The sequence below is a fragment of the Corvus kubaryi genome, unplaced genomic scaffold, assembly GCF_017639235.1.
Source record: "Corvus kubaryi isolate FWS band 111438036 unplaced genomic scaffold, C.kubaryi_AGA036_p1.0 68, whole genome shotgun sequence".
NCBI classification, from domain to species: domain Eukaryota; kingdom Metazoa; phylum Chordata; class Aves; order Passeriformes; family Corvidae; genus Corvus; species Corvus kubaryi.
This window is the reverse complement of record NW_024582056.1, coordinates 23,277,412-23,304,573: the sequence shown is the minus strand read 5'-3', so window position 1 is coordinate 23,304,573 and position 27,162 is coordinate 23,277,412. Positions and strand designations below refer to the sequence as shown.

At 37.2% G+C, this 27,162-nt stretch overlaps 1 protein-coding gene across 1 annotated transcript in view; it reads left to right on the top strand.

Annotated features, from left to right (window-relative positions):
* The window catches only part of ZNF407 (zinc finger protein 407), a 335,350-nt gene that overhangs the window by 223,986 nt on the left and 84,202 nt on the right, over window positions 1-27,162 (top strand). The window contains exon 9 of the mRNA XM_042048657.1: window positions 12,677-12,855. Coding sequence (XP_041904591.1) covers window positions 12,677-12,855 — 179 coding nt within the window. The remainder of the gene's footprint in view (window positions 1-12,676; window positions 12,856-27,162) is intronic.

Here is a 27,162-nt window from a genome sequence, read left to right as displayed (position 1 = left end):
TACACATAACATTAAGCTTATGAATAGGTCCAGTTGTTCTAAAGTTAGTAACATTCCCCAGAATCATATACTGAATTGGCCCTTTAAGGGCTGTATTACTATGATACAAAATAGATTGAAAGGAATAGTTTGGTTTTATATAAAAGGTGAGGAATGCAGAGTTTTTTTGGTGGGTTTTGTTTGTTTGTTTGTTTTTAGTTTAAGAGCGCAATATATGTTTTCTTTAGCTGTAAAAGCACAATCAAGGCAACATGATAAGTGAGTCAGTGTTGTAAAAGTAAAACTAATTTTGCCTTCACTCACATGAGCTATAGAAGGAGGAAGCTTTATTGTCCCTGGGAAGGTGATAAGGCAGAGTAATTGTATATTATACTGTCCTGGAACATCTGCCTGAAGACTGTTGGAGCAATTCATCTATCATGGACGATACAGCATGTTTTGTCTTTCTGCTTTAACCCATCCCCACTGCTGGCCTGCACGAAGGTTTTGATAGGGACTGTGCCTGGGCTGGGGCTCACATTAATCAGTCCCCTTGTTCAACACTCCAGCTGACATAATTACAACCTGCGCACAGCAGTTATTCAAGTTGAGTCCTTGTCACTCGTGGTGCGAAACTACACAGCTCAGATCCCGAAGGAGATTGCCTTATCACACAGAACAAGGGCTCACAGGAGTTGAAGAGAATAGAAATGGGAAAATGTCTTCCGGGAGTACTATATATTCCTTTAAAATAAGACATTTGAGAGACTTACAAGGGACAAAGAGAAGCATTGTGCAAGGTCTGAAATGAACAGGTTATTATTTTTAAAAGGATTACACAGGCCATTTTTGTGAAATGGACATGCATTATTAAATAAATCCAGTGGTCTCTCTTATCATTCAGTGGCTCTGCCCTATTAGTTTTCTTCAGAAGTGATAAAATAGTTTTTGACTTGTATAAGCTTCAAGTATCTCTCAGTAGAAATCATCAGAACACAACTAAAAGAAGTGCACATATTATACCATTAAAATTGGCACACACATAAGGGAAGATCTGCGAGGATCAGAGTTAAGGGTGAAGGAAGAAGCATGAAAAGGGCTTTCGAAGATGAGCAAGTTCATTAGTTTCTGCTGTTGTGTGATACAGGAATGTGAAAGGTGAAGCCAAAGAAAAAATTTCATATTTTACCATTCTTCCCTCTTTTCATGTTAACCCTCGGTGGGAAAAAAGACAAGTCCATGACACTATCTGTGATAATGAAAGAAGTTTATTTTCATGTAATATGATGGGGTTAATTTTATATGGTTGTGGGTTTTTTCTTTAGGACAGAACCTTTGCATACATGATCGCAGGATAATTTGTTTGGCATTGGTCTATAAAATTCCTCAGTATGACGGAATTTCATTGCCATCCAGAAGGCTTTTGCCCTGGTGTTTAAATTTTTTTCTTCTTGGGTCAGCTTTTTGAAGTAACACCATTCAGGCAGTTCCTATTCTTCTCAGTCAATAGATTTAGAGTGTTGCCCTGATTTCTCATCTAGTTAAAATTGTGCTGTGTCTGTTAGACATAATTGTGTATTGTTGAAAGAACAGTAAAAATGTGTCAGTTCTGGGTGGTCCAATTTTAATCTAATACTTTTACAAGACAGGTTATCTGCTACTTTGAATAGTCTGAAGTAGAAGTGCAGTAGAAACTACTTTATATGTTTTACTTTACGTATAGGTATGCTAGGTAAGTCGAATACATAGTTCGGTGCTTTCATTCCATTTCAGTATCTTTTGGTGAAGTACACAGCATATTAATTTTGATGTGTAGGTCTCCAGTGAAAGTCCAGCTGCAGGAAAACTGCAATTTCTTACTGAGCAGCAGGGCATCCTTATAGGCAAATGTACTCTTGTACGAATAAAAATCAAGTTTTGCTTGCTCCTTACTCCTAAAACCAGTTCTCCTGGGGTGAATGATGTCTGTGAAGTAAGCTCAAGTAGAGAGCCAAATGCTGCATTTACTTACATTTGTGCAAAAAAATGGCATTAGGAAGACATAATCTGAAGAGAATGATGTTTCTCTGATATATGCTTTCAACACACATTTTAGATTAGCTAATCAATCATACCTCCAACTAAAGACCCAAATTTGACTTTCAGAATCTAAGATAGTTTTGCAGTATTGACAGCCAGGAAGAATACATTTTAATTTGCAGACTGAACAAATTTCCATGACATCATGGAAGCACAATAAATGGCTGACCTCACAATGACATTTTTCAGACTTAAACTGTACTTCTTGGAGACTTTGAGCCCAGAAAAAGCCTTAAGCTCAGCCAGTCTGACCTTCTACATAAAACAAATTGCATACGTGTTTTTTTCCCAGTTTGCTCTGTACTGAACCACCTACTTCTGACTGAATTTCATGATCTAGAAAAATATTCAGGTTTGATCTGAAAACAGGTAAAGTTGCAGATCCAGCTTCCCTTCTGTGAAAGATTAATTGCTGAAGAAATTGTGCTTTGTTTCTCTGTTGAATTTGACTGTAACTTGTAGTCATTGCTTTTGGTTTCATATAGGTTTTCTCTAGGTTAAGTTGTCCCTTAATCACACCTTTATTCTGCATTAAGTTACTCATGGCCCAAGCTCAAGTATAATGAGCAAAACAGAAGAGCTTTTTTATTAAGAGTTTTAGAGTACCCCACTTAACTTCTATTTCTATTTATAATCACTTTGTGGCTGTTTGTTTCCTTTTTTAAATGTAGGCAGTAATACAGGAAGTAGATACTCTAGAAATAGGTTCTCCGGTGTTACAAAGAGAACATTACATCCTTCCATTTGCTTGCTACTTCCTTGCTTATACATCTAAAGATAGCATGGGGCCTTTCTGCTTATAGCATCACACTAGAAGTTCACATTAAAATGATGGTCTACTAATCCCTAAATCAGTTTCAGTGTCACAGCTTTTCACAGCTTGTCTAAGTTACTTGCGTGCATTGTGCAAAGGTGGGAAAGCTAACATGTAACTGTGTGTGTACATGTTGTGATTGAACAGGCCTGGCTTCTGAGTCTGCTCTGTATGGTGGCAGTGTCATTGTTATTAATCATGCTGCCAATTACAGTGTTGTCTGCAAATTTTATTAGCAGGGATTTTATATATAGTTTTGGCATGCAGAACAAAAGTGAATCTTTCAGACAATTATTGCTGATTCTTTTGATAAATTGGAGCATTTGAAATGAGGAAGAAAATGACCATCTCTTTTTGCATGGGGGGTTGGGGCTGGGATAGGGCAAGAAGAGGCACTATATTAGCATTAAAAAATCCTACTTTGAGCAGAGATCGTACAGACCACAGTGCCCTGGGTATGAATCCAGGCTGCAAAGCAACAGGATCTACCCTCTAGGGAACCGTGTTGTCACTAAAATGGCTGAAGGAACTGACACAGAGGCCAGTTGGAAGAGCTACCATCTGCATCTGAGATTGACAGGCAGCCTTTAGGGTCTGTTGCTATCATTTCTGACTCCAGCAACATTAGGAGTCCAGTTTCATCTTGTGCAGCCGCTAGATTCCACACCCTTTCCTAGGCTCCATCTGCACTTCTGTATCTGTGAAAATACTTTATGTGTTCCTGAGGATATACAAACAGACTCTGCAGAATTGTTCAGTTACTTTATGTGGTCATTAAAAGAAGTACAATACAGAAAAAAATGATGTTGAAAGGAAATGCATGTCTTCAATTAAATTCATCCCAGCTTTTTAAAAAAATGGATGTTTTCCATGGCCTCATTTCAGCAAGGTATTTGATCATGTACATAAATTTCACCTTGTGAGTCATTCTTTTGAAGTCAACGGGGGCTGCCTGTACTTAAGCTGCACAAATGCGTAAGTACCTTGTTAAATCAGGGCCTATGATACCTACAGCCCGGTCTCCATCCTCACACCACTGTGGAGATGCTGTTTTTCAGACCAACTTCTCTTTTATGCCATCTGCTCTAAGAAGAAAGGAAAGGGGGAGGGAGGAAGCCCATGAACAATGGAGTGATTATTCTCAGTTACTGTGAAATAGATGAACTCCACCTGCTATTTCTGCCACTTAAACCTTGGCTGACACAGTGCAGCACTGCACTGTGCACAGCAGACCCCTGCATCCCTCACGCCGCAGGCATGCAGGCCCTTGAGCTGGGCCATCACAGAGACCACTCTGCCTGCAGCAAAGTGGAAGCCAGGAGTTCTAGCAGATGTTGCAGAGAGTTTTCAGAAACAGATCGGTCCTATGAAAAATTGTTTGATTGTTGTTATTTTTTTTTCTTTGTTAGTTTTGCTTTTTTGTTCTTCTATAGCCAGTAAAAGGAGACACTGAGCCTCTCTCCGAAGAGCTGCTGGGACAGACTCACAAGCTGAGCAGCCCAGCTCTGCACAGCACCTATGAGGACAGTGAGAACCACAGCACAGGGGGAGAGCTGAGGCACATTTCCATACCTTTCTGTACCCTTTCCACCCATTCCTTCCAAGTCTAGCAGTTTGGACATAATTTGCAGGTTTCTGTCTAAAAGCCTCTTCTTCATTTCTTTCTCTTCTTGTAGAAAATAGAATTAATGGAAGCATTTAAGGCAGGGTGCCTTATTTCCTTGGAATCAGAGATGGGTTTTTTCCTGGAAAGAATCAAGTTTTCTTTACATTGTGGAGTCTGTTGTTTTTTTGGGTTATTTTTTACAAAAATACTCTTGACTGAAAAGTCACAGGTAGATCTAGATGCCAGCACTGGGTCTATACTTTGGTTGTTGTTCACTATGCAGGGTTGTAACTGGCTTTACAGATTCATCAGAGGTAAACAAGACTAGAGTACATCACTTCTTATTGCCCTTCAGAATTTCCGGTTACCCTGAATTTGCCTTTAAAAAGCACTCACTTTGGTTATCGTAATGATCAATTACTTGAAACTGTGAATTCTCATTCCAATACGTTGTAAATAGAATGGTGGATCTGTGGCCAAATTACAATTTGGACATGCTAGTCTGCTGAATGGAGCTCAGACACAAGCAGTAATTATCAATCTTCCATCATTTTCTGTGCTGACGCACAAGTTTTTGCTGCTTCCCTACAGGGCTCTGCTACTTTTTAGCAGCCAGCATTGGACATCTGTCACACATACTGTATGTCATAACAAATAGATCATTACAGAAAAAAACGCAAAGCTAAAAATGTAGAAAAGCAGAAAACATTACGATTATTATCCCTGGGTGTTGGTATAATACTATCAGAATAAATCCCAAATACATTTTTATTATTTTCTTTGTGAAACTGACTGTGTTATAAAATCTCATTAAAGCATGTAAATGCAGTATACTCTCTTTTATGGGCTACTTCATATTTTCTGGGTGGCAATACATGCAATACATGGCAGTACATGAAAACATGGCAATACATGTGGCCACCAGGTTGTTGGAAATGCATTTTTACAACACTGTGGGTGTGTATTTCAATCATTTTTCTTGGTAGGGTTGAGAAGCTGTGAGGAAATATTCACTGCAGAAGCAGCTATGGTGGCAAAGGCGTTGCTTTTCCCCAGCAGCTCGTTGTCACTGTCCACCAGAGGTCTTTAGGAACAGCACAGGGAGGTGTTCGGCAGCAGTGCACAGGCAGAGCTGAGCTGGCCCTGGGTGCGTTGTAGTTGCCCTGCTGAGTTCCCACAGAGCCGTGTGCTGCTAATTTCAGCAACAGTATTGTTAAGTCCCTTGATAATTGAAGTCGGTTGCAGAGTGTCGGCACTTGTATCCGTGGGATTGTTCCCCCACTCAGTTAAAACCTAAATAAAAGGTAGAACTTTTGCTTTTAAAGGCAAAGAGCAAGGAAAAAGTAACCCAGGTGCATGTTAATAGTAAGAAGGCTGAGAAGATGTATTACGTTTCTTGTACACATATACATAAATATATGTGTGTGTTTTAGTATATAATAGTTATTGCAGTTTTATAATATTGGTTTCAACACATTTCCAAATGTATTTTTGGCTATGATATTTTGCTATTTTTTTATTATTTCTTGTGCAATACTGTATTGACTTGTAGCACTGAAGAGGTAAGCTAATACTTTAACTTTTAAACTTGCAGTCTGAATTGCCAGTGGTATGTGCAGATTATGTAGTATTATGTAGCTAGTTTGCACTAACTGGCAATCAGTTTATTTTATTTTAAAACCAGAAATGTAGCTAAATCTTGAGTATGCAGGGAAGATTTTTTGGTTGGTTTGTTTGTCTGGGTTTTTGCTAAGTAGAAGTTGGGCAGAGTGACTGTCATTGTGGAGGTTTTGATTGAATAAGCCTGTTTGTATAATGTAATTACCACAGATAGAGGTATTTGTTTCTTTCCTGTCAAGAAAATATTGCCCATTATGTTGTTTACCACCACCCTACTGAATGCTAGTTTTCATACAGAAACATGAAACATGTTTAGAAACAAAGGCAGCAAGAAACAAAGGCAGGCTATAAGGGTTGTATTTTGGAAAGCAGTAACGCTGAAAACAACCTGAAAGGTCCCTGCGTTTAACTGAGTGTGCAGGAGCTCTTGGTGCTGCAAGGAGTATCCAGGAGTTTCCAGAACCTTTGGCTGCAAGTGGAGAATGCTAAGGGTGGGGAAAGTCATGTTATCCATGTATGCAGCACTGGTGTGAAATGTGAATGCATTCAAAGCTTAAAGCTACTGAAAAGAGTGTAGGGAGAACCTGATGATTCCTTAAAATGAGTTGAAAGGAACTCAGTCTCTGTAGCTCTTCCACTGGAGGCCTGGGTTTCAGGGGATTCTACAGGTGAGCAAGGTGTGTTGGACATGTAGCAGTGTTAGCTGGATGCAGGGGGATAAGAAGTATGACAGTTTGTAAAAGGGAGAGTGATCAGCTGAAGAGTAATTAGCCTGTGATTTCAAAGGACTCCCTGTTGTTCTCCATCAGAAACCATGTTTTAGTACCAAAAGGGTTATGGTTGGGCAAATGTTTATGGACTTTGCTATCCATGAGGTCAAAATAAATGTTCCATGTGACTTTGCATTTCTGAAAAGCTCTTCTTTTCTAGTGTAATTACATTATTGCAATTTTGATTTAAAGACAGTTTTCCAAGTTAGATGGCATTTTCTGTGAAAAAAATATCTAAAAAGTTTGGTGGATAACTGAGGTTAAGAATCTACAATAGCATATTGCTTCATTGAGAAGTTTGCATTCATCATAACTGCTTTTATTTTTGGAAGGAAGTATCTGGAGACTTTGCTATTTTTCAATCAAAATGCTGCAATTTCTGTGTACTCACCGGTTGCATAGCACAGTATAAAAGGTGCAGAAGACCTTCAGAATGCTGTCTATATGAGAGTGAACTTGATTCATACTGAAAAATGGGGAAAATAGAAAGCTTTTCAATTAGTTGGTTGTATCACTGTGTTTGTTTTTATGTTGTAAATAGTGACGTCAATGGAGGTGCCGTAACTCCTTTACGTTATATGCATTTCTCTTCAGCAAGAGGATGTTTATACCTGATGTGCTGGAGAAGACCTTTTGAAAAATGCTTATTTTATGAAAATAAGAGTCCTACAAGGTGCTAAAATTTTTAAAACTTAGTGGACTAGATAATTAACATTTTGCCTCATTTGCACCTCTGAAACCTTCCATTTCCATGTCTTGCAGTAAGTATCTTTCTGAAAATGTCAGGCACTGCATAATGGAAGAGTGTTCTAATTTCAGTTTCTTATTAGTAAACAGGAAAAAAAAAAAGAAAATGGATTACTTCCTGCTGTATTTCATTTAGCTGTTTAATACAATGCTAATGTATTCTCATGTAGAAAACCCTTAAAAATATAGAAACATTCCTATTCAGCATGGGCAAATTTAGAATTGACAGATGTTTTGTGAACTTCTTTTATTTCATGATTTTTATCCAAAACACCGTGTAAAAGACAAGGACAGCAAGTAGCTCTGGTATTGGGCAGCCACAAGCCTGCAGTTAACTACTGAACTTGGCTGTTTACAGAGGCTGCTCGAACCAGCGCTGCTGGCAGAGGGGAGTGCAGAGCACAGCCTGCTGCTTCCAGCCACGAGGCTGGGGATGAGTCCCTCTGCACAGGGAAGGGATGCCCAAATCCCTGTACTCACACAGCTTGTACTGCTTGCTGGTGAGACTGGCTGGCTGAACTCTGCAAGTTTGGAAAGGAGGAAGGGATGGTGGGGGAATAGTGACTGACGGACAGCAGTAACTCAGCAACTGCTGGCAGCAGTTACTGAGGGGACCTTCAGGCCCACTGTTTCCTCCCGGCTCAGATTTGCTCCAAGACTCATTGTTCCCCCCATGTTTCCCTGCTGCTGACTTTGAACTCCCACCTCTGTCTCCTGCAAAGTGCATGTCTGTGCTCTGCCATCCCAGACCCCTGAACAGTGCTGCTGCTTACAGTGGGGTAGGCCTAGTTTTGCAGAGAAAGCCAGTCTTTTGCACACTACAGCTTGCCAATGCAACTGAGAAAATGTCTTCATAGGGGCACTTATACTACCTTTTAGGGGCTAAAGGAACAACTGGACTTTTTGGGTTAAGGAGGAAGACAGTTATGAGGACTTTCGTCCCATGCCATGCACCAGGAGCATGATTTTCCCACTCTTCTGCAGACCAGGAACTCTGTTTCTTGCTTTTAGCACAAAGCCCTGTTTTTTTTTGGTAAAAGAACTAAAGCATATATATATATATAGATATATATATATAAAAGGATAGGAGAAGGAAGGCAAAGTAAACAGAGGCAACAGCTTCTCATGTTGAGAAAATGTCTGGCCATTTTATCTAACTCCTAACCTTCCACTTTATTTCGCTCTCCCAACAAAGTGGATCAATGGTACTAAGAGGCAAGGATGCAGACGGCTGTGGAATGGGGCATCGGGCTTCCTTGTCACTCTATGTATGATCCTGTGCAAGCTGAATGACCACTGAAAACTTGAATAAACTGTTTGCAATCGGAGCATCCCAACTAAGGAGAGACAGAGAGCTGGGACTGGTCAGCCTGGAGAAAAGACTCAGGGCATGTCATCAGTATGCACAAATATCTGAAGGGAATCTCTAAAGTCGAGGAAGCCAAGCTCTTTTTCAGTGGTACTCAATGACAGGGCAAGAGGCAATGAGTACAAGCAGGAAGACAGCAGATTTCCTCTGAGCATCAGGAAATGGGTGACTGAGAACTGGCACAGGCAGCCCAGGGAGGTTGGGAAATATCTTTGAAGATATTCAGAAGCTGCCTAAAAATGGTTCTGGGCAACTGGCCATGGGTTATCCTTCCTGAGCAGCAGGGATGGACCAGACAATCTTGAGAGGTCCGTTTAAACCTTAAGCATGCTGTGATTCTGTGACTAAAGCACAATTTTACGATTGACAAGTCATTTCCAATTTATGATACTTGAATATGCAGCAACCTTAATTTATTGAGAGCAGAAAAAGGTACCTGGTAGGTAGGAATGGACTTGTAATGGCAACATGGAACAGGCAGCTAGAGCAGCAATGGGAACATACTGCTGTGTGATGAACATCACAGACAAATGCCCTTTTTTGTCTTTATCCAGAAGAGGTTTTCTGTTCATCCTAAGCAGTAGCTGCTTTTCTCAGGAGGATCTTACCATCTGTCTCCCTTATTTCAAAGTGTTATCCTTTACAGAAATGTGGGAGCTCTCCTGGATTTGGAAAGTAGGCCTGTGCCCTTCCCAGTATATCAGTCTTTGATGGAGGACGTCATACAGCTTTGTTGTGTAGGAAGTATGGGCTGAGTTTTTCAGCTCCTCGTATTTCCTGTTCATCTGCAATGTACCTTAGCAACATGTTCCATCTCCTCTTTTGCTGTGTGTAGCACTGACAAGACACTGAAAACTCTATGCAAGCCTCCTTCTTCCCTTTAATAGGGTTTTTGTGGGGTTTGCATCAAGTCTCAAACCTTCACATCTAACAAGAAGACTTACTGCAAGATGTGAAATAAAAAGAAAATTTTTATTGTGTTTCTCTGCATCTGAATTGAATATAAACTCATTGACTATAGCTTTAGACTAATTAAGTCTCTCTAACGAGATCCCTTCCTGTTACTGCAGAGCATGGACAAATTGACAGAAATATATACATTTGATTTTAAAAATGGATCATGAGGATGAAAGCATGCTTACAATAAGCAGTGGTAATAATAATTTAACTTAGAAACCTCTACTGTAGCTTTACTGAAATACAGGCTAGTCTCCTAAAACCTGCATCCATTTGTTTGTGGCTGTAATTCAGACTGGAACTCAAAAACCAGAAAGACGTTCCTCAAACGTTTCTACTAGGCTGGGCTCTATCTTCCAAATTTCAGAACAAAGGAAATCTATATTTCAAGGTTTGTAAACACCTGGAAGTGAATCCTATAAACACAAGGCCTGTCAAAAGCTTAACTATCATCACTATTGCAACATTCTAATGTTTTAGTTAGATTCTTGTCATGACATAGCTTTAATAAAAATACAATGCTGTTTAAAATCACAGACCTCTGTGTTTACTCATATGTGCTGAAGTGCTGTAACCACACACACAATGTGTTGGTGGGGGTGTTTTGTGTCAGACATATAATAACATACTTGTACAGTCCGTGGAAGAAGACTCCTAATAAAACACATGTTCAAACACACTGAATAATTAAAAAATATTTTATATGCAGTACACTTCTGTCTTGTCATATTTTAAGGTATCACTTGGCTTCAAAAGTGCTTGGATTTGCCAGTTGTTACCTACATGCTTTACCTTATGATGGCAATTGCTGCTTTGCAACCTAATATGAGGGGCCGTTTGTAATGCCTTGTGATCTCATATTCCTCATTTCTGATTAAGCCTTCCTTGTCACATGGAAAAATATGGGTTTAAATTTTTTATATCTGTATGTTGGTGTGTTTAGTGACAGATTTTTACTGATGACTGAATATATGAGGCTTCAGGATTGCTCTGTTTAAAGTGGCTGGAGCAAATTCCAAATGAAAGGAGATAGAACTGGCCTTTTATGACTTGAGTGGGCTGGGTTTTCTTCACAACTCTTACATAGATTTCCACAGATCCTTTATATATTTCACAGAAATATTTCAAAGTAAAAAGTTTTACATCTTTCCTTAATATAGATTGAGAGCTGAGCTAAAAGAACACAGATATTTTATTTCAGATTTGTATGCTCTGCTTTAATCTACTGCCCTTTAAAGTATAACCCCTGATAGAAGGTTACCAGGTTGTCTCCTGCTTTCACTGCAGTATACATTACCTTTTTTTACTTTTTTTGTAAAATACATATTTGATTTTAACAACATTTATGAGCATTGTAACTTTTTTAGAGCTGAATCCCTGAAAGATGCTGAGGACCAATATTTTCTATGTTTTTCAGTGATAAGTGTCTTCTCTGACATTCTCAGGCATCTGATCATTATACCAGTATATAGCAGATGGACATGACAGAGGGTGAGCTTTGGCAGCACCGTAAGGCAGATATCAACTTTACTATGACCATTTCCGAGGGAGAGACAAGCATTCCAGCAGAACTTCAAGCTGCTACTTCCAGTTTATTTTGGGGGTCCTTTTTTTAGGTGCCTTTTACTGTGGTATTTCTAACGGTGATGGGTATATAACCAGTTGCCCAAAATACTACAGTTGTCTTCTTTGAGTATTTGTAAAGTATTATACATTTATTGCATAATGTAAAGTATTATGCATTTAGTTTGCATGAGTATTCGTACTTTTTTCAGTTAGGCTGAACTACTGTTCTTAGTTTGGCAATAATAATAATATATGCTAGTAAGAAAGTCTAAAAGTTAAGCGAAACCCCAGAACAATGGTACACATGTATAGTTCTGTTCTTTTGATTCAAGAATAAATATACTGGGTATTTCTGATTGAAATGAATGGAGCAGCAGTGTATTTTATGTAGGATTCATCACAAAGTTTGAATAAATAGGAAATTCTAATGCAAAATAATTTTGTCATGAGACTGGAAATTTTAAAGACTAGAAATTAAAAATTACTGCCATATGGATCTTATTGTAAGGGAAATGTGAAATCTTTTTCTATTCAATTTTTTTCAGAAATATGATTATAAATATTGCTTTGAAATGTGTTAAACTAATTGTATATGTATTCTGACTTCTATGCATGAAAACTCCCCTTCTTTCACAAAAGCTGTGTTTAAGATGTAAACCAGAATCTGTGTGTATTTTCAAAAATATGTAAACTTGAACAACTCAATTCTCTTTCCTAGGAACAGTTCACACAGTGAGATGAAAGTTGGTGGAACATACTTGCAAGAATCATTCACAACAACTCCTGTTGAATTTAGGAACTGTGTAGGAAAGGTTCATGTGAGCTCCTCTGGGAATATTATAGGCATTTGTGTATTTCAGTTTTCCTAAGTAAAAACTTTTGCTTAATTTCTGTCCATCACTGACTACCATGAGAAAAATAGAAATTCTGTAAATATATCAAATCAATCATTCTCGTTCAGATGTAATGTTCAGTTAACCTGAAACAGCTTTGGGAGCCTTCATTCAAAGGACAACATTTTTGCAAAACCTAAGAGGATGCAAAAAATGTACAGATAATGAAAAATGAGTGATGACTACTGATTTTCTGTTATAACACTAGGTTTTATTTTAATCACTAGTTGGAAATAAATTCATATATATCTTTTTCTTTTTTTCATTGCTTTTTAGGTCTAACTGTGCAGAAAATATCCGTAAACACATCTTGCATACGGGAAAGCATGAAGGAGTAAAAATGTATAACTGTCCTAGGTGTGACTATGGAACAAATATCCCTGTGGAGTTTCGCAACCACTTGAAAGAACTACACCCAGACATTGAAAATCCTGATCTGGCATACTTGCATGCTGGTAAGGTCCTTCCTCCCTTTGCTTACAAATTCTTTTCTAAATGCACCTTCTTAAATGATTGTAATAAGAAAACAAGAAGTTATTATCGTTTATTCTGAAGAAGAACATGGTTTTAAAATGGGCTTAATCCTCTTCAAGTTTTCCAGGGCTGAAGATTATGCATTAAGCACTGAAATCTACTCATGTTACACAAGCAAATCTTGCAGTTCAATAAACAGACATCAGAAGTGCATGCTATTTAGATGCCTTGTTTTGAAATCTAGCTGAACTTTTAGGGAGAAATATTTGTTAACATTTTTATTAAGTCCCTCTGCCCATGATATTCCCCCAAGAACAGAAAAAACAAAATTCCATAGGAAATGTTGTGGTAAATTAATGCACTGCTTTAAAAATTCTTAGATTTCATTCCAAAAAAGTACACTGTTCCTCATTAAAAGATAGAACAGCAGAGATCAACCAACAGCCTAGATGTGTGTTTTCAGGCTGTGCGTTAGAGAGCACACACATGGAAGTCACTGGAGGAATGAAAAACAAAAACATTGCTTTGGAAACAGGAATTAAAATAAAAGAGATGGGGTGTTTTCTGTTTAGAACAAGTTTTTGGGGTTTTTTTTCCTTTGTTTTTGGTTTTTTTTTTAATAGATTCTACAGTTGAGAGTAGAAGGCAGAAGTTTAATGGAAGCATCAAGTTAGGAGAAAAAAGGAGTTCAGTGGTAGGAGGTTAGGAAATATAATACAAAATTAGTGTGGCGCTTGAATGAAATGTGATCTTAATGCAGGAAGAGCAGATAACTTAGACATCACTGTGGAAAGACAAGTCAGAGCAGTGGGAAAAAAGAACAGATGGTGAGAAGAAAGAGTTGGGGAATCCAGAGGAGGAAGAAGCGATGTGGGCCAAAGTCTCCCTGAGATGCAAATTAATCTTCCATTGAATTACTACTATGAGTACTCCAGTGTCAGATTTGGACCTTCTGTAAAGAATTGATTTAATAGTTTTTGATACCCTCATACCTGTAAAGAACCAAAATCTGGAGAGTTTTCATGCAGCTTTGTGCAGTGTGTACACTGTAGTTATTTTAAAACCTCTCAGTCTTCTCAAAATGACTGCTTGCTTTCCTGACTAGAGGCAGTGTATTATTTGTACCATATATTTCTATTTGCCAAGTATTCCACTTCATTTTGGAACCAATCATCATGTCATGTCAGCATATGGTGGATAATATCTGGATGTGAAAACAAAATGCCAGTTGGCGGAGTACCAATTTCAAAATAGGTCAGAAAACTGATCACATTTCACCATAGTTCTCACTAAAGCAAATGAATATTCAACTCAGAGCTTAAATCCAGACACTGTTGGATTTTTACTACAATAATCCCACAATATGAAAAAATCAAATGCTTTCAATATACAGATAGACAGATATAACACAGAGAGCTGTAACACTGATAGAATCACTACCATTCCAAAATGACAAACATTTTATGTACATTTTCACATTATTTGTTCAAGGCTGTATCTGGGTAAATTAATTGTTCATTGTAGCATGCTGTGGTTAAAACTGTTCAGTTTGCTTCTCTTGTAAACACAGGAAAACAGTCATCAGTGTATTGTATCCTAATGGTATTTCTTTCCTATACATTCACTCTCACGCTGTAGAAATCCCCTTGCACTAAACAGGGTTCTGTGCAAATATATTAGGACTAGCAAGAGCAGATTGTCATCTAATTATTGCCAGGCTCACCTAGATTGGTATACAACAAGTCTTCAAACATTGTTTGCATAATCCCATTGCTAAAAGGACGATACTGTATTTTCCTTTCCAGAAGAAACACTATTAAAGAGGAACCTGGGTGATAACTGTGTATTCATACCATAGTTAAATTAAAGGAAGATTCTTTTCTTCTTTTTAATCCATTTCTGACTGCTGAGAGTTAAAGGTTTTAGAGAAGATTTTTAGAGGAATGAAGGACAACTCCTATGCCCTGGCTAACATCCCTTATAAAAATAAGATTTGTTCTGTGTCTGGTTCACAGTTACTGATGACTTATTGGTCATTGGCTGCACCCACAGAGAATCTACAACATGACATAGGACCCCTTAGGATGATAGGAGTATGAAAGTGTCATAAAAGATTGATTTTTTTTTTTTTTAACTTAAACATATTTGTCTATCTTTTATGTTCTAATATTGCTTTGTAACAGGAAAGCCAGCCCCTTCGCTTCTTTGAGCAGATAGAAATAGAATAAGGCTCTTCACTGGCAAAGAGACAGACACCAACTCCAGCCACTTTGCAGGACAGTCAGAAACTCCTTCACCACAGCCCATCAAGAGTGGAGCTGTGGGGTACCTTTAGGATGTGACTGGGAATAAAAGTCAAGTCTGTTTCTTGTCTGTGAAATTAAGATTTTCAGTTGGATTTCCAATTTAAATTTAGTACTCTTTATAATTGTAGCAGGAAGAATGTAGCCTCAGACTTTGGCAACAGTTAAAGTTTAAGAAATCACTCTGGCCTGCAAGTTCTAATGATGGCAAGTCAGATCTATTTATAAAATAATTTTTTTATTAAACTGACAAGCAATAACAGATGAAAGATCTTAATCAGAATTATTTACTACCCAGTATAAAACTAAAAAAGAACTACTAGTAGATTACAGCATAACATAAAACAGTGGACAATATCAAGGTACCTCTATTAGAGCTAGCAAAAGAAATAGTATTGATTAGGAGTCGAATGTAACTTGTCACTGAAACCATGACAATGTGCACAGTTTTCTTCACTTAATCCCTGGGGTGTAACCACAAAGCAGACATCTCTACTCATGGGAGAAACTCCACACATTTCCAGGGAAATTTATGGAAGATTTCTGCTTTGTGGAAGTTTAGTGTGGCTCTTATATAGTTGTAAAGTGAGTGTCTGTCAGTGAAAAATCTGGCTTATCTTTCCAGATCTCACTTCCAACAGTAAGATATTTATTGGCAGTTGGGAGATGTTAACCCTATGGTGCCAAAATAACTCACTACAAGACAGCTTGTCCTGTTTGAGTTATCTGGCTGGTTAACAAACAACAGATAAGCTCCTGTGGGGGGTGAGACGCCCTGCTACTATAATATAATGCTCTAATATTAGTTTCTATTTAGCTTTATTTGGCAGCTACTATACTGCTTTTATGGGGTCAGTGGCAGTAAGGAGCTTGAGGAAGCTGCACTTCTAAGGGAGAGGCTGTGGAAGATGGAAGACAAAAGAAGTTGGCTTTTACATGTGTAAGGATGATACTGTAGTTGCAAGGTGATAGCACTTCTGGTTTAAATTGATATACAGAAATGCCAGAAAACCAGGTCTTCAGACCTTCTTTTCTCTTTTTGCTATACTCTTCCTCTGTCATGGGGGGAGTCATTTAATAATACAACTATATTCCTTATAAATCTTACATATTTTAAAACAATGACACTCTGGCTTATACTTTTGTCTTTAACTTTTAAAATTTACTACATTTGAACAGCAGGCCTTTAACGCACAGAAGCCAACAGAGATATATGCAGTGCACATAAAATTGTGAATTGAATTTGCTAGGCCGCACTTCAAATATCAGTTTATGCATTTAACCTTAATTTTTATATGAATCATCAAATCTGTTTTTTAAAATGTCTGTATGTTGTTCTGTAAGAGCTTGGTGCTTATTTCTTGATATTCGCTGACCCATTTTCTCAAGGTCTGTGTTAAAATTGAAATTTTTTTGGAAAAAATGCCAGGAATCCGGAGGCCATTATCCACAATATTAATTTATTTTCTTTTTATAACCACATTTAAGATACTGATAGATCTTACAGCTGTCCTAAGAACAGAACTGGGCTTACTAGCATGCTCAAGAATCCTGCAGGTAATGTTTTAGTAACAGAAATTTGGTTCTAGTGGAAGCTGTTTATGTTTATTCTTGTTATCCATGTGCAAATCTGAACCTACATCGTTACAAATGGAAAACGAATGCAATAGGTGAGTGAATTGTCATATCATGTTGGTGACTATAATTTTAGTGATTTCTCAAAAAATGAGATGATTTGATTAAAAACAAAAAACTGAGTTGCTTACTGTGGGCTTGTCTGAATTGTGAGTCTCAAATTAAGCTGAAGAAATCCCTTGATTCTTACAGTCATTGTATTTCCAAAATTCTTGAATATGTTTTCTTCTAACTACATTGCTACATTGTTGCTACATTGCAATACTGAGTTGAACTGAGCCTGAATACTTTGTCAAGTGGGACAGGAGAAGGGTCTGCACCTGTGGTAGATCTTGCAAGGGATCAGTATTCCAGTTTTCTTTCTCGGTGCTTTGTCTGCTTTGGAGCAGCATCACTTGGTAGTGATAATTTCAGTTTGAACTAAATGTTCTTCATTTTGGCACTCTTGTCTTACAAACATTGTGATATTATTATGATGCATTATTTATATCCAAACAGAGTAATATCTATGCCTGAATATCTCCATTATTCCAATAGCTGCAGAGTCCATGGCATCTCACAGTGTGCCATAGTAGCCTTCTGTGGATAGTAAACTGGTCATAAGAAAAAAGCTCTTCAGAGAAAAGAGAAGCTGTTTGCTCATTATTGGTTTTGTGACAATGTTGAAAGTTATGCAGTGGTTTTTTCCATATCATTATTTCCATTCTGCACTGTAAAAAGTGGAGACAATTTCCAAGAATGAACATAACCCTAGAAATCAGAATAACCGGGGTTTTCACTGAGCAAAAGATACAATGGTCCTGCTTTTTGTACAAGTTTCCTCATGTGCAAAATAGGTGCAATGCTTCCATCGTTTGAGTCACAAAGCTCTTGCTGGAAAATGGCTTCATGACAGTCAACTATGTGATTAGGGAACTGCTTAAGGCACTGTACAGAAATTTTGGTAATGTTTAATTTAGAATTAGCAGTCATACCAAATACTTCTTGGAAGTCATTTAAAAAAAAAGAAATCAGTGAAGCCAGCTCAATTCATTGTATTCTTTGGTAAGGTTTGGTTTTCTTCTGTGACAGTGATACCATGCTTGCAAAGCACTCAAATTTTCCAGCATGCTGTGTGTGGGAGAGTCTGCTACCCACGGCCCCGTGAGCAGGAGTGGAGGATCACTTACTCCTATGGATCCTGACAGAACTAAAAGTGTGAGCTTCTTCCCTGTGCTACACAGACATGTTTTGGGGAGTGCTTGGAAGTACAGCTTTGTGTGACTCTGCCTCTGTGAAAATTATAGGTGCCTCTGGGGTTGGGCATTCACAGAACAAAGATCATGACGATTGTGTTTTGGCAGTTGGCTGCCTACGTGGTGATTGAACGCTTAGTGCTCATGAAGAGTTACATAATTCATGACCAAATGATAGATAGGTACTTGATTATAGTGTATGAGTTGCTTCACAGGGAGAAAATACCAGACATGAGCTACTCTTAGTCTAGCTGAGAAAAACTTAAGAAAAATCAGGTACTGCAAGCGTAGTCAGACAAATTGAAATGAGAAACAAGGTGCAAACACTTAAATATGAGGTCAATTGAGCTCTGGCAGCAACTAGCAAAAGAAATTATTCTTGTTCCGTTCCTTTGAGCCTTGAGAAGACTGGATGTCTTTCTGGAAAATAGGTTTTTGGAGGGCCCAAGGTTGCTGGGTTCACTGCAAAATGTAAAGGGGCTTTGATATACCAGATAATTCCGACTATTATCCAGTAGTCCTTTCTGCTCTTAAATCTTCAAACAGTGTTAATCTACAGCCTCTTGATAAGGGCTGCATTTGTGAATCTAGTGTTTGGGTATTGTGATAGCAGTGGAAGAGCTGAGGAGACAGGTAAGTCCCCCAAAGTGGCCTTTCTAAGAGAGGCAACATTCCCATCATCAGTGCTAAATTCTTACTCTCTTTGAGCCTGAAGTGGACATACACTCACCTAACTGGTTTTTTTCTGGTATGTCATTAAATCCTTGATAAAATATCTTGGAACATACATTTATTTGTTTGTTTAATGTGTTTGAAGAATCCGTACAAAATTCTGCTCTTTGCCCTGGCAGTTCTCTTACTGTGTTATTGTCTCCTCTTTTATATATGTTTGAAAAGTATTTCTGCAAACTTTAAGTGCACTTTTCAAAAGGCCATGCTTTCCACACATTCCTCTTTCAGTTTCTTTAGCTTTTGAGAAACAGGGCTGTACCAGCAACCTGCAGCATGATTGCATCATCAACAAGGGACAAAATTGTGATCCTATCAGTTGTACCAGTTGCAATATTCATGAATGGAATTCTGAAAGTTCAAATAGTTAATCCCAAATAAAATTGTGATCTTTATCCCACTTGACAGCTACATTTATCAAATTATTTAGAGAAAAAATTGATTGCTAAAAGTTATGGTGTGATCTATTATGTGATTTTATCAAGGTATAACTGTATTACCAAGTGGAAACTGCAGACTTATTCAGAATGTGAATTGGACACACAGAACCTGATAATATAGCAATTATACTAGTATCCTAGTGCTTTTCTACTTCTAAATATTTTTTGCTACTCCTTTCTTCTGTGACTTCTGATTGTTTAGTAGAAAATATAGAGTTAAGAAAAAATAGGAAAAATGGAATAATAAAAGCCTGTTTCCTCTTACACTCTCTGAACTTATCAAACTATGAAAATATAAAATCAATAAATGCTACTTATCATTTAAACAATAGAAATACAAGTCAGTTGAGCACTTGTGCAAACTTGTGATTCATACCTGATCTAAAGCCTCCAAAGAATAGATACACAGTTTTGTTCGCAAGCATATTTAAAAATTTTGTTTTGAATAGTTAATGTTCTTAGTCTTTATCACTGTTTAAATAAAACACTTTAAATGCTGTCATTTGAAACAATATTAAAATTGTCATTGCTAGATATAGGCAAATCAGGTGCAAGCTTTTACAGCAGCAGAATACTGCTTGGGTTTCTAGTCAGATAAAACATTATTTTTGATGGCTGGTATACTTTAAAAAAAGAAAAAGGCAGCAGCAGCTCTGCTTCAAACAGGTTTGCTCTTGTCATAGCTATTAGTGCCAGTCTTTCAATAACATGTCATGTTGATTGGCAGACACTCCCTTTCCTCTTTTGTGAAGAATAGTAATTTTAGTGTGTGCTTGAAATAAAAACCTAGTATAAATGATTTTCTGTTTGTAAAGGAGAAAGCCAGGTTCTTTGTAACTTATGTAGATTATGTATTATTGTGTTTCAGGAAAGATTAATCTATGTTTTAAAAAAAACCCTAAGTAATATTTTTTTAGAACTGTCATCTATTAGAAGGCATTGTATACCTAGCAGAGCTTCCATAGCCAGTATCTTTATCTGGGTGGTCATGACATCAGAGTTGGTTCTTTCCAGGTAGCAGGTAGAAAAAAAGAATTGAATTCATGAAAGTACTTTTGTCTTTTTCTTTTCCCTAGGATATAGTTTTTTCTGCTGCTTTTGAAGAGCATAGGGACTCCTTTCATAGTTCCTTAGTTTCTTTTCCTGAATAATCAGCATATATTCCTGCTGAGTGACATGAAAGGAGGTGTTGAAATATTTTGATGCAAATATTACATCATCTAATATTCAAAACCCACAACTATTAATATTAGTTACATCCTTTAAGTGATTGGTAGTCTCAGATAGGAATGAAAGCCAATCCGTCTCACTAAAGAAAAAATGTTCAGAATATAGTTTTAAAGGAGAAGGAAAATACTGTCTAGACCAAAGTCTGGAACACCTCTTAATACCTCTGCTCAGTGGAGGTATAACAGGTGTCCTGTTGTGTGCCATAAGCTGCAGGGCTGTTGCACAGGGGTTTCCATATTGGTGTATAGCACCAATTCCATGCAGTCCCAATCCTGCACTCTTTTCAGTGCCTCTCTGCCTTCGGCCCGCTGCGCTGGGATTTCCTAGCAGTCATCATTCCTTTTCTGAAAACTACCCCCGTTTGTAACAGGGCAACTGATTTTTGTGGTGTGAGCTGTCACTCCTGAGCAGATTAATGTCTTTGCCCGTGTCTAAATATCTAATCTGGCTGTTGGTGGGCGCCTGCTTTCCTGTCATTCCTCTCTGTGGCATTCTAGTTCCCAAAGTTGGGAACCATTTGGCTGCCTGGAAGGGGGCTGTGCCACAGTGGACGATATAGAAACCCTCTTCAGTTCTGAAATTTTCTGTTGAGCCCTTAATGCCCACCTTGTATCTGCCTTCAAAATACCCTTGGAGGGGCATCTGCTTTGCAAATTGCTTGCACTGCCCATGCTGGATCCCTGCTGGTGTCCATAAAGACTGTTGCCTCTGCAAGGATGTCAGGTTCACCGATGAAAAGAAGGTAATCTTACTCCAAGCTACTATTTCATTATATTAATAGATAAAATATCCTTCATGAAGAACGAACCACATTATTGCCTATTTGGAGCTAAAAATAGGCTATCCTAACATAAAACTTTTAAAGCAAAGCTGAAATATTTAAGTGCAGAAGTAGAAGAAAGTCCTTAAGACATGACAGACATCTAGAAAGGCAAAAATACTTAATTGTGCTAGAAGATATATATGCATAATAGTATGTGGCAAATGTAAATAATAAAAGGAAATATTAGTATTGGAATATCAACAGATTAAAATTCAGAGAAAGGCACCAAAAATGGGATATCAAGGTCATCAAGAAAACTTTTCAAACAAACAAAAAGAAAGATATTAATCTTACAGGAGGAATAAAAATAAAGGTGTATAGTGCCTAGGAATAATTCAGGATATTTTTATGTGGAGATTGTCCTATACTCTGAACATTTAAATTGCTTTCCTATTATACTTTTTTAAGACTAGATCTCTTAGTCTATCATCTAGGGAAGTTATGCTGGAGTTCTAAGAAATATAAAGATCTTATTTTTTTATTTTCATTAAAGTAAATATAAAGTAAATATAAGACAGAACTTGATGAAATGAAAATTTTGATTTAAAATGCATGGTGAATTTTTAATTTATACAGTAGATAAAACTGTATTGAGTATTCTATTCTGTGCTATAAATATTTTTTTATTTAATTCCAATGAAAATGTAAATAATAAATATCTATAAATAAACCTAAATAATACATTTCTCAGCTGTGCCATCTCCATTATAAACTATATATTTCATCACTTGCAGAGTTGAACTTGAACTAACAGTACTTCCAAGACATATGGGCACTATATTTCAAGTAACTATAGCAGGGTGTATTTTGCCTACATAATGCCACCACCTCTTGGTGGCTTTCACTGTGGCTGTGCATTATTTAGGGTACACTTTATGCTTTTTCTTCCTGTGACATGTTACTAGCATCCCAACAACCTGCACTGAAATTATTCTTGATAAATAGCTTAAATGATTAGTATTTGTAAATCTGCTTGCAAGTCTTCCTCTGAATTTTAGATTTTTTTGTAAGTTACACAAAATTACTCACTTGTTACACATAGTTTTGTTACTGCACAAATAATGAAAAATAATTTCAGAATCAGAAAAGTGCCAAAGTTGTTGTGGTTTAACCACGGCTACCAACTAAGTACCAGGCCCCAATCACTCATTCCCACCAATGGAGGGATGATGGGAATTAGAAGGGTAAAAGTGAGAAAGCTCCTAGGCTGAGATAAAGACACTTTAAAAGGTACTCCAAACATCCTCCCCCTTACTTCTTTTCCCTTCCACTTTACTTGCTGAGAATGATGCCATGTGGTATGGAATGTCCCTTTGGTCCATTGGGTCAGCTGTCCTGGCTGTGTTCCCTCCCAGCCCCCTTGCTGGTGGGGTGGGGTGGGGAGCAGAAAAGGCCTTGACTTAGTGCAAACGCTGCTCAGGACTAACAGAAACATCCCTATGTCGCTGACACTGTCTCAGCTCAAATCCAAAACATTCCGGCTACTGTGAGGTAAATTAAGTACCTCAGCCAAAGGCAGAACATAGGTATGGGGGATTGAATCACAGTGTTAGTTGTGTGCTCAGTGCTTTACTACTTTGTGTCATGAGTGAAGAGCCTTCAGCAATAATTGCTCCAATGAATCACAAATCAGTGCAATTCCATGCTGATTTTTAAAATTTCTTCTGGACTTTCTTTTTGTTTGCTTTCATTAATCCAATCTATGCTGCACCGACTTTCCATTAATTTCTTGACATGGCATCCTGAGTCTTGACCTTTGTAAGTAGGATGCCTTGTCTGTCTGATACTCGTGTTCTTTTGTACTTCTAATTTCTATTTTACTTCCAATAGTTCTTCATAATTTTTTCCATCTTTTCATTTACCAGATCTTTGGTACCTTTCAAATGCTAAATGCTCTCCCATATATCCTTAGTAACCAGGCTGGATTTTTCTGTCCTTTTTAATATTTAGGTTTTATTGGATGAATGTAGATTGCACCTTCTCTAACTGTACCTTAAATAATTGCCACTTAAGGGAATTAAGAAGTACAAGGGAAGGAAAATGCTGACCCATAGACTAAGCAGAAGGAAAAAACGTTCCCACTGGGTCCAATTTCCTAAGAAGGACCATCAGGATAGTGACTAGGACCTGAAATTATGGGCTGAATGACCTCTAAAAAATTATCAGTTCAGAGAGGAGCTTGTCTATAACTGTTTGCACTAAAGGAAATGAAGATAGGTAGAAGTCTCACAGAAGAAAGATTGCTTCACTTTCTTGGTGAACATATAAGAGCATAATATGAAACTATATCTCATATAAATACATTGCATGTCGGCTGTCTATAATTCTTGTATCATGTCAAAAAGCCATGGAGACAGATATCATATCTCTTAACTCCCAGCTGGCCAGTTAGTGGGGAACCCCTTTTTCTAAGTACGTCTTCTGAATTTAAGATATTTTATGCATGTCCTGCATTTATTGGAATAAGTATGTGCTCATCAATATCTAACACCAAAAAATGGTTTGTACTTAAGTAACCACTGCAGATTTAATACAGATGTTTTCATTCTCTGAGTCATTACAATATGATTTTCATATAATTTTCTCCAATAGTAAAAAGAGACCTTAAAGTGAGTGCAATTTTCATATAAATTGCATAGGAACCTGAGCATTAATAAAAGCTCTGGGCTTCAGACAATACAGATCACTGGTTTAGATTCCACATGTCTGGATGAAAGGTATTGCTGGTTTAAGTGGGTGCAATGACATTTCCTTGTCTGTGGGAAGTAGAGGAGGTTCCTGACATCCAAAACCGCAGTTGCTGGATAGGTTTCTACAGTGTAGTTAAGAGGACTTCTCTGGTATTTAAGGAAGATCAGTTACTGACTGTCACAATCCCTGCTTAAGTAACATTTCAGAAACTTGGATTATTGTTGATGGAAGAGGTTTTTATTAGTAGTTGTCCTGTAGCAGAAGAGTGGGTTGCTCTGTAAGTATTTGGGATTACAGTGTATAATGTACTTACAAAAAAGACATTAAGGTAACTACCATGCTACATGCTAAACTGTGCTCCTACTTCTTTTATACCTTGCCAAAATGGTACTTCTTATTCAGTCTGGGAAGTAACAGCAGATAACAGTTCTCAGAAAACAGATTTTAGGAGATTTAAAAGAATTTATCTACTTCAAAGTAATAGTGTCTAGAGGAAACATCAAACTAAAGCATCTATTGGTAGCAAAGAAAGTCAAAACTGATCATCAAGTTATCTCAAGAAACATCAAAAGGTTTTAGGCAAATATTATTCATTTAACATTGATTTTGGATTTGGCATGTGTATCCAAAATTCAGAACGCTGAAGAATTTGGAGTTAGGAGTTATTAAGCAACCAATTGTGCACTCAGTAAAACAGTTTCAGTAGTTTCTGGAATGTATGAGTAATGTAAAATTAGAAAGGAAAAGCCATGGTGAAACATTTGGAGTCCTCACATATTAGTGCATGTCACCACCACAAAGTGCCCGTGGGATAAAGCTGCTTCTAGTCAACTCAAGTTAGCCTCGTCTGGTAAGGATTTGTCTGAAAATCCTTGCAGTTTCAATAGTATTCATTGTTCTATTAATTGTTGTTGACCCTTTCTTTTGTAGTCCACCTTCCACTGAGCAAATTCAGCTACTATCAAAATTGTCAGTAAAATTTGCTGAGCTGCTTGTGTTTGCTTCTACCCACTCAAAAAAAAATCCTGAAATGTGAAGTCAGAGGTTTATCAGCATATGAAAATCATGAAATTTCGCTCATCTGTAATTCAGCACAGCCCTACTTGTAGGACAGATCAAGAGGGCTAAGACAGGGGAACACAATCCTCTGTTCTCTGTTGTAGTTGTAAGGGAGGATTTTGTTGCATATGCTGTTTTCTGCAAACCTCTGAGCTATGGAAGTGACCAACTGATTGCATATATTTCTTGAAATATCTTGAGATATCAATTTTAAAATTATAAAAGGCAATCATTCTAAAATTAACAAAAAATAGAGCATTTTTGTTAAGTAAAGCTCTTGTCATATCTGATGACTGGTATGCCACAGTCAACACCAATTGCAGAAAGATTTGGCCAGGTTTGGGATATTGGCCAAGTACTCGGGGATACAGCGTAAATGGTTATAAGTTATTATAACTAATATAAGGCTCCTGAGGATCTTGGAAAAGCAGAGAGAGCAAATGATACTTTGATGGAGACACTAGAACTCCTCATTCTGAAAGTACTTCAATTTTGCTGCCACCTTGTCACCAAAAAAGGAAAAAAAGGATTGATTTTGGGGGGATGCTTTTATGTAAGGCAACTCAGACTGCAGTATGAAGTGGGTTTCAAAAGGTGACTGTACAGGTGCACGAGTGTCTCCCAATCTAAGAAGCATCCACTTTTCAATGTCAGTGCCATGTTTCTGTGGTGATTCTGCTCAGCAATATGCAGAAATAAGCTTTAATTTGATGTCTGCATTGTGACATGAGAGAATTTTAGGCATAATGATTTTTTTTTCAATTTTTTAAAATGTTATCAACTTCTAGGCTTTGTCTTTTCTTAAATTCATAGCTTTTCTTTTCCTTTCATTCTTTTCTTATGTGTGATTTTCAAAATAAATGCAGATCCTTTCAATATTAGCATTAACAGATAAACTGAGCTGATTAAAGTTATTTTTGCCAATGTTTTTTTTAAAGAAATCATTGTAGAATTTGCAATCTGATTGCTCCTGATGCTGATGGGCAGAAGTAAGTCTCTTTCTCGGCTAATCTAGAATTGCAGATGATATAGAAAGAAATGGCAAATTTAAAGTTGTACTTCAGTTTAAAATAAAAAGTTTATGTTGATAAAGCTTTTAGTGCATTTGAATTTATGTTTCATTTGCACAGCATAGCATTATATTACATTTCCCAAAGCAGTTCCCTGTGTCTCCAAATACTGTTGTGTACCTGCTACTTACTTCACTGGGCATATATGTCTAAAATTTGGTGGAACATTAATGCCTGTATTTTCAATAGGTTTTACTAATTTACTTTAGTGTTTCAGGTACTATTTCTTACTTTGAAAAGAAGGTAATTGTTGCCCACACACCAATGCTCCACCTTCATTGTTAGAAAGAAACTTGATAATAGATTTAAGAACTACAGATAAGGTAAGTTCTAATAGGCTTTGGCTATAGAGGATGAATAGAGCCAAATTATAGTCCTTATTTTTCAAGATTTTCTGAATATGAATAGACCTATATAGCCATTGTTGTTTAAGAATTTACTACTGGATTCAATATTTGAAGAAGTATTAAAATATGTCCTAAGCTTTCAAGATTCGTGGTAGTTTTTAAGAAGCCTAAAGTGTTTTAGAAAGACCGTGCTGTCTGGCTAGCTCATATTTTAATAAAAAATGTAACATGAATTCCATATAAGTAAACATAATTTCTAATGCTCTGGTAAATAAGTACAGTGCTATATAGAAGAAATTGCAGTGTTTAGGACAGGGAGAAATAGAACCAATCCAGGTTTTCAGTCTGTACCCTGCTACAGTGTGGATTGTACACAGCAAGATGTTCTCCAATAATTAAAGGCCTTAGGCTTCTAAGATGCTTAGGTCTAAACATGGTTATTATTACAGTTATACGAGGTAGGAGGTAGCTTAAGTGGTGTCTTTTCACTTGCTGGTTAACTTTTATTTTTTTGCTTGTGTTGCTTGGAAATTGAGTTTTAAGAGTATTGAAGTGTTATGAGTGTCTCTCAGCAAAGTAAGAACTCTGAGTTTCTAAACAATACTGAGATACAGGATTTGTATAATTGGGTACATTTTTAATTTTGTAAGCTGTAATAAATAAGTCAGTCATGAAATATAAAACTGATTTCATTTCATTGCCATAGAAATACTGTATTTATATTGC